The sequence below is a fragment of the Merops nubicus genome, unplaced genomic scaffold (genome assembly GCF_000691845.1).
Source record: "Merops nubicus isolate BGI_N331 unplaced genomic scaffold, ASM69184v1 scaffold52917, whole genome shotgun sequence".
Taxonomy (NCBI): domain Eukaryota; kingdom Metazoa; phylum Chordata; class Aves; order Coraciiformes; family Meropidae; genus Merops; species Merops nubicus.
In genome coordinates, this window is record NW_008620667.1 from 16,754 (window position 1) to 25,148 (window position 8,395).

At 36.1% G+C, this 8,395-nt stretch overlaps 1 protein-coding gene across 1 annotated transcript in view; it reads right to left on the reverse strand.

Annotated features, from left to right (window-relative positions):
• LOC103776645 (tyrosine-protein phosphatase non-receptor type 4-like) overlaps nucleotides 1-6,778 on the reverse strand; it is a gene marked incomplete at its 3' end in the record, with an annotated part of 18,915 nt that extends 12,137 nt beyond the window's left edge. The window contains exons 1-2 of the mRNA XM_008944163.1: nucleotides 6,626-6,778; nucleotides 725-832 (exon numbers count right to left, since the gene is read on the reverse strand). Coding sequence (XP_008942411.1) covers nucleotides 725-832; nucleotides 6,626-6,763 — 246 coding nt within the window. The remainder of the gene's footprint in view (nucleotides 1-724; nucleotides 833-6,625) is intronic.
• Nucleotides 6,779-8,395: the final 1,617 nt, after the last annotated feature.

An 8,395-nucleotide genomic window follows, 5' to 3' on the forward strand; every position in this document is an offset into this window, starting at 1 on the left:
GGGTAAGAATTGTATTATACGGAATAGTACTTAAATTGCACTTTAAAACAATTACTAAACATTTGATATCTGTAAAAGAAAGTATTCAAGAACTATTCTTCAAGCAATCAGGATCTCAACAGTACAGCTGTAACTATTATAGCCACTGAACATTACAGCTGGATCTATCAGTTTTTATCAGTGATTTACAAAGTTTCAGTCCTGTGGAATTTCAATTAAAGTACATGAACTATTAGAAACACTCATTTTCAAAGAAGTCCCTTCTCTCTTCTGTAAAGGTGATGAGCTGACAGTTCTTGTTGGCTAGTGGACTAGAAGAAGCACTATTAAAAGGCCTAGTAGAAACAAAAACACTGTACCAGACAGTCTGAAAAAGCACACTCATTTTTTTGTAAGTCTTAATGAAAACAAAAATTAAAATAAAATGAAAATAGTTACTATTTCTTATTGCAACTGACAGTGATTATTCAGTCTAGTGAACAGATACCATAAACCCCTGTCCTTTGAAGGTATTCTTTTGTAAGCACAAATCTCAGTATTTTACTCCAAACTTGTAACTATAAACATTTAGTTTTATGGTAACTACAAGGTGATACTGACCAACTCGAATGATACCGCTGGAGAGGATGGCACAAATTTGCAATGGCATCTATTTACTTCTCTTTATAATGACAGAGAACAGTTACAAACACACTTATGATTTACACATACAAAGTCAACTTACAGGGTTATCAGTAGATTCATCAGCCAACTGTAAACCAAAGTAATCTCTCTCTGTCAAATCGACATGTTTGAAGACTACGTCCAAAAGAACTTGTCCCTGATCATGTTTCTGCAGAGAAAAAATACATATATTTTTAAATGAACAAATATGTAACTTGATACAGAGACTTAAGGCAGGCAGAGCACATACACATGCTTTCAGATGTGCTCTAGTAGCCCAAATTTTAAACATCACGAAGTGTATCCCAGAACACTATTTTTAAAAGAGAGCTTCATCTCTCTTTTTGAAACACATGTAAGGAATTATTATTTTTTCTCTGTCATTTTATGACAGTAAGAATTTATCTCTTGTCAGCTAGTTACAGGAGTATTGCTGAAAGCTATTCATTAGCTAAAACTGATATTTAAAAGGAGTACTGAAAAAATAAAAAGGATAAAAAAAAGAAAAAAGAAAAGAAGGAAAAAAGAAAAAAAGCAGCTAAGATTTGTCGAAGACCTTTGTAGACTTGTTTGGGTCACTGAATTTAAAAGTACAGGTCTGGACAAGTTATTCTTGCATATTTTGTCTGGAAGTCTATTTCTGAAACTAAATGAAACAGCATATTGAAAATGTTTCCAAAGTTAAATGGCATAGAGAGCAAAACAGCCAAATATCTAACCAAGAAGTGTCACTTAAATGTGTTCTATCAAAGATACCACTTTACCCTAAATGAACTAATTCAAATCAACTGAGTGACAGTAACACTCCTTTCCAGAGACAAGTGAACAAACTTCATGTCTACCACAGGGCCAAGTTTTACGCTCAAGCATTACAACATAACAATCTGTACTTGTTGGTACCTAGCAATTTTTTGCCTAACCTGAAAATACTGCCAACACAGTAGCAATCTAAACACTGACTGTGCCATTATGACAGGACTCAATAATACATTTGGTGAAATCTAAAGGGAGTTTACCAAAGAAGTTAAAGTGTCGCAGCTTCTTGAAGCACTTAAGATGAGGAAAAATTCTGCAAGAACTGTCAAACAACAAAAAAATTATGAAAGAGATGATTGATATATTTTCCACCCAGATTTTCCACTTCTCTGGTGCCAGGAAAGCTTCTAATAATCTTCTAGGTGCCACATATTATTGATGCTACAGTGGATTTGTTACATTGTGACTTGTTCACTGTAGGCAGTAAGTTATTTTTTAAGTTTTCAAACAAAAACCCCTGCTGTTCTGCTCCCAAACAATCTCACTTCTTATAGAGATTATATAATAGTTCATTTGTACAGCCGTCAAAACATAATTAATTAAAAGGCCAAAAGACAGTTACAAGAATTTCATTAATGTCCATATATTCAGACATTTGTTAACATCTAAGAGCACCCTATCAAAACATTTTTTTTTTTCACCTGACATTACACTGAAGTTGAGTACATTGCCAAAATCTTTTACTGGGGGCTAAAAACTCCAAGAAGCTTGATAGTTTATTTCATAATAATGAAAAAAAAATTAGAAGATTGTTATCAACAAATTATGCTTTAAATGAGCCCAGCAGGATAATAACCATAGCTCTGCACATTTAAATTGAAATTAGATAAGGTATATTTCAGGTCTCATATAAATTTGGCTACAGTAAAGTAATATCGGAATTTCTGTATTTACTTTGAAAGAAGATCTTATTTTTTAAAAAATCAGAGAAAATTTCTTAATGTTTAACAAAATAAACAGCCAGCAGAAGCATCATTGTCAAAAAGCTCCATAGCGAAAAACTTACTTTCCAGTAACAAGAAAAAACAAAACCAAAAAAAACCAACCCAAAAAAACCCCAACCAGATCTTAACATAATAAATACACAACAGTATAAAAGCATAAGAAAATTTTTAATTACTACCCAAATAGATTCACTTTCATTTTTACAACATCAGGAGTTTGATATATTTTGAAATAAAACAGCCTTCAGTACAATTTTTTCAGCAAATAAAACTCATTTTAAAATTACACAGTAACATTAATTGTTTCTCAGCATTTTTCCTGATGTACATTTATATCTAAATTCAAACTAAGAACTTATGACAGTAACTATCAGACAACAGGAAGACGTCTGGAATCCAAGTTCAGAGGTTCACATTTACCACAGCTGACATGTTACTTCTTCAAATAGCATGTAGATATCAATGCTGTAGATTTTTTTTCCAGTTCTAAACCTGAGAATTTATACTGTTTCTTAAATATCTGAATAGGTGTTTCCTAATGAAAAAGCTTGGAACTTGCTGTCAGTTTGAAGCTAGTAACACAGAACATCATTTCACGACTGCAAAGAATGTATTTCTCCTGCAATAGAGCAGCAAATTTGGTAAGAGAAGACTAGTTTCAACATGAAGCATGTTTTGATCACAATGCTTTACTCTCAGTGCAAAATAAAGATAAGTATCTAGTAAAACCAGACCTCAGTTTAACCCAGCTCTGATATTTATATAAGGATGTTGGAGCTTGCTAGAGCGGGTAGAGGTCACAATCCTACTTGTTGTGAAAGGTTCAAAAATATTTGTAATATTAGCATAACCATTGAATAGCTGCTATAAAAGCATGGTAACATGTTTCTTATTTTGCCTTTTTTTAAAATAAAAAACGTGTTTTAGTGAATAAAGAAACTTGGTTTACTCATACAGGTAAAGTTAGACATTAATATTTGCTCTTAAAATAAAGAATAATGGAAAAATATACAAAAAATGGGAACTAACAGACTGCTGTTGTTGGGTACAAAAACATATGAACATTTTTCTTAATTGGAATATTAGAATGTTATGCGTACTTCTTGTTAAACATTTTTTCTCCAGCAACAACTAATAAATTTTGGCCTTTAAGAACAAATTTTATATCAATATTACACATCAATATACTGACTGCACTTAATGAAGTATCTATCATCTAGAGGCTAACATCTAGTATTACTAGACACATACATATTAATTTCTAATTACAAAATGATTGTTAGTGGTTTACAAACATCTGTGTTTGAAAAATTAGGAGAAGAGCAATTACATAAGTTTAATGCCCACTTATCAACTACCATCATCTTCCCATTTATACTACTGACATTCTGGTTTTCTTAGTAGTCTACAGAACCATCTGCATCTACAGCAAGAAACATTGCTGATGTGTCAGTCCAAAAGAATTTGGACTTCTGATGGCAGAGAAGTGGGACGAGAGGTCCCAGGCTTTCCTGGAGAGGGTCAGAGAGCTCTGCAGCTCTCCAGTGGGAGGCTGTGCTGCTCCTTGACCAGTGACAGCCCTGGAGCCTCCAGGCTCGCAGCTCATGGCAACACTTGTGTTGCAGCTGGAGCAAGCGCATCCCCACGCAGCTGGCACTGCACTTCTCTCTCCTGTTGCTCTGCAGTTTATCTTAGCTTTGCAAAAAGTTACCTTGTTTTCAAAAATGTTCTCAAGCAGGCAGTTGGGTTTCTTCTTCAGTCAGAGAAAAATAGGAAACAACTAAATGCTTAAGATTAAACTGAAAATTCACTTCTCAAATAACAGGGGGTTGGTGTGAATACTTTTAGATGTGATTTAGGTTGTTTTACAGATATATTAGAGCATAATTTCATTAAGTTTGAGGAGAATTCTTAGATAATAAAGGCTACAAATTGAAACATTTGTCCCTGACTGCTAGCTCACTAGCGTTGCTCACAGAACAACTCGTCCCATCTACTGTGAATTAATTTCCTCCCCCGAAGTTTAGTGTGACCTCCACATCTATGCACCAGCTTCCAGGGAATACAGTTAAGTTAGCCTGCATGGAAGAGATACAATTTGAGGTATTTAAACAATTAAGTAAAGCCAATTAAAGCAATTTGATCTTGAAGAAGCAGGTTTACAGTAATGCAAATCATCCTGATCACATTACTAACTGAAGTCAGGCTCACTTCTTCCAGCTACACATTCTATGAAGTATGCTTTTCAAGAGCATTTTACAGAAAGAATTTCTGCACTTACATGCAGAGCTTAGTTCCAACAGATTCTTCTGCCTGCAACCAAAATAACCTGTGTCTTGCTACAATCCACAGAGATTAACTGATTTATTTGTTACGCTCTATACAAGGTAAGGTTTAGCCAAGGAATGCCAGTTTTGCAGCTCAATGGAAAAGGCTGGTTGAAGTGTGAGCACAGAACATGTTATATTAACAATCAAGAGACGCTGCCTGTGATCACTAGGTTGCTGCTGGAGCAGAAAGTGCATTTGAGTACATTTTTATTAATACAGCACTGCACACTCCAGATGATTAAGCTTTACAATCATTAGCATACAGAACACCTATAGCAATCACCAAGAGAAAAAAAACAATGTGCTAATTTGCCTGATGTTATCTTTGTTCTTCATATTTTGAAAACAATTCCATAAATATTTATTGCCAAGTAGTCTGTCAACCACAATAAAGTAAAACACAGCTATAAACCCTGAAAACCTGTATACCATGCAGGTTAGCATAATTTGCTATGACTGAATACTTTCTTACTCCCTAGTTTTGAAAAAAAACAGATTGAGGCTAAGACTTGATATCAAAATGTTGAGCACCAAGGAAGTTTTTATTCCCTCATCTCAGTTTTAATAGACCGACTTGAAGCCTGATCTGTACAAGCAGTAAAACATGATCCATCCAACTAAATATTTAGTACATTGGGGAGGTGGTGAGTATCTGTTACATAATTTTTTCATGGAAGAGACAGAATAGATGTTTGAGGATTTATAACTATTGATTCTACTGTAGACAGGCACCAGCATTCACTAGCAACACCCAGCTTTTGAACACCTAAATCAAGAAGACACTATTTCCCATACCTGTTGTAGAACAATTATTCCTCATTTTAGCCAACTCTTACAAACAAACAACAGAATCACAGGATCACTGTGGTTGGAAAGGACCTTTAAGATCATCGAGTCCAACCGTTATCTAACTCTACCAGGCCACTTCTACAACATATCCCTTATCATCCCATCTAGATGGCTTCTCAATACATCCAGGGATGGTGATTCAAGCACTTTCCTGGAAAGCCTGTTCCAGCCCTTCATAACCCTTTCGGTGAAGTTTTTCCTAATGTCTAACCTAAACCTAAACCTCTCCTGGTGTAACTTAATACTATTTCCTCTTGTCCTGTCAGTTGCAGCATGTAAGAAGAGGCTCACACTGGTCTCCCTACAGCCTCCTTTCAGGTAGTTGTGGAGAGCGAGGTCCTCCTTCAGGCTAAACAACCCCAGTTCCCTCAGCTGTTCCTCATAAGGCTTATCCTCAAGACCCTTCATCAGCTTTGTTGCCCTTCTTTGCACCCTCTTTAGAACCCCGATGTCCTTCTTGTACTGTGGTGCCCAAAACTGAACACAGTACTCAACATGCGGCCTCACCAATCCCGAGTACAGTGGGAACAAAAACAACTGCAAGACAGATATTTTAATGGAAAACTCATGACTTGAAAGGAAAGCACACAACTTTCAAAAGTTCTCAAGCACATGACTGAACATAGCCACACAGTCATGAGTAGAGTTACCATTACACCTTACTCATATTCAAAATGTAAAAACCACAGTGGAGAAAAACAAAAGGTTGCTTCTCATTCAATTCAGTGTGAAAACCACCCTCTCTTTCCCCTACACAACCTTAGCCCACCAAGAGAATTACTAGAAATAAATTATGCTTTGTACATGCAGTTTTGGAATGAAGATGTGTTAGTAGCAGAGAGGATGCCAGCATGACTAAGTTCACAGTGACTGAGCAGGTACGTGTGTGAGCACGCCTGCCTAAGCAGGACCTCCCCTGCCACTCCGTACTTAACACTAGTTGGAAATCAAACTCTAGCCATACAAATTCAGCAAAGGCAAGCAAGCTCGGTGATATTGATTTGTAATAAGCAAATTACTTACATTAACTCTGAAAGCTTGTACAGTGTTATCCAGTAGCAGAACGTTGCAGACCACCTCTGTATGCTGCCTGTCCCGTGCCAGCTCAGACGCTCGTACATTGTAGGTTCTGCCAGCAGGCAATCGGAAACGTGCGGTCATCACTGTCCACACAGGGGCTTCGGGCAAAACAACAACAACATTTTAAAAGATTAAAAAATGCAAACGCAGGAGTTTCAGACTTCAAAGAAAGTTCAACGTACAACAAGCCTTTTGTTAAATAACTCCTGTTATAGACAAAAGAAAACTGAGTACTAAATGCATGGTATCCAACAGAGAAACAATGTTTTGCAAATGACAATGCAGCCTTATTCCAAACTACTCAGCCCTTCCCTTTCTGCCCATTGTCCGCTCCCTCCCTATTTTAAGGTTGTTTTGTGGGTTTTGGTTTACAAAGATTCTGAACAGCATTTTCATTTAAAAAAGCATCGTAATTGCTGGGCATCATGACTACTAGGCTCCAAATTATTAGAGACAATGAAGTAATTAATTTCAGTGCAAAACAGAAAAAAAAAAAATGCTTACACCAAAAAGCTTTGTAGAGAAAAAGCATGCAGAAAATGCTAAATATACAGAGGTTTTGATGCATTATTCTGCAAAGCTTGTACATTCACTGTATAATCATTAGACATAAGAATACACATCGACAACAAAACTATTAGCATGGCTTTATTTTGCCTTTTTGGTATCTTAAATTACAACATGAACAAAGGTTTGTCAAACCACTGAACCTTCCTTCTAGGTCAATTCAACTGGATTTACCTATTTAGTTTGAAAGCACAAGCAATTCTTATTCTGCAAATAAGAAACCTTGACCAACACAAGTCTACACCCTGCACTAAGTGTCGATAAATAAAACGCAAAAATTGAAGTGTGACTTTCACTTCTCAAAACTATGATTCTAATTATTATCATACAACCCTCGTCCCCTGAAGTACTTATGTGCACACCTGATGCTGTCAGCCCTGTCCACTGATACAAGTTACTCAAAGTACCTCATAGGTTCAGGGCCTGTGATTCACTTAATTACAAAATCAGCAAACTGTTTCTACATCCTTCGACAAGGGTGTAAGCAAACAAAGTTTCATAACGTAAGCAGAGAATATATTGAGATAGAAAACTCAAACATCTTAAACGTGTTCATTTAAGTAACATGAATGTAGACGTGTTCTCAAAACTGAATATAAAATGATTGATTTTCCTTATTCTGTGAAAAATTATGCAGACTTCAAAAACGTTCACGTTTGCTTCCTATTTTGAGTATGCTGGGGAAGTGTATCATGATCGGAAAAAAAAAGGTGTGTAACAGAGGAGAGCAAACATCCCAGCAGTGCTTAGAGAGCTTGGCTGCATCATAAGAGGTATCTGTGCTCCAATATAACAAAAGAATAGGTAAAAGATAATAACTAAAAGATCTATCCCTTCCTTGACAGTTTATAGCTTAGATATTTAGGCCCTTGTGGAAAAGTGGAAGGCCAAGATCCAAGCTCCCTGTCTCAGTAAGGGCTGGGACTTTGCAGTGCAACCCTCTTCCCACTGCCTGCAGACAGCCTCCCAAGCAACTGGCCTAAAAATCCCTTGGCTTTTCCAGAGCATGTCTTTCATAATTTCATTTTTCAGAGCAGCTCTTTCAGAATGGCCACACATCTCAGACATGAAAAAAAATTGGTTTTGATTATAATCCACCCTTGCAAAAATATTTATATTTTCATATATTTTATATATATATATATA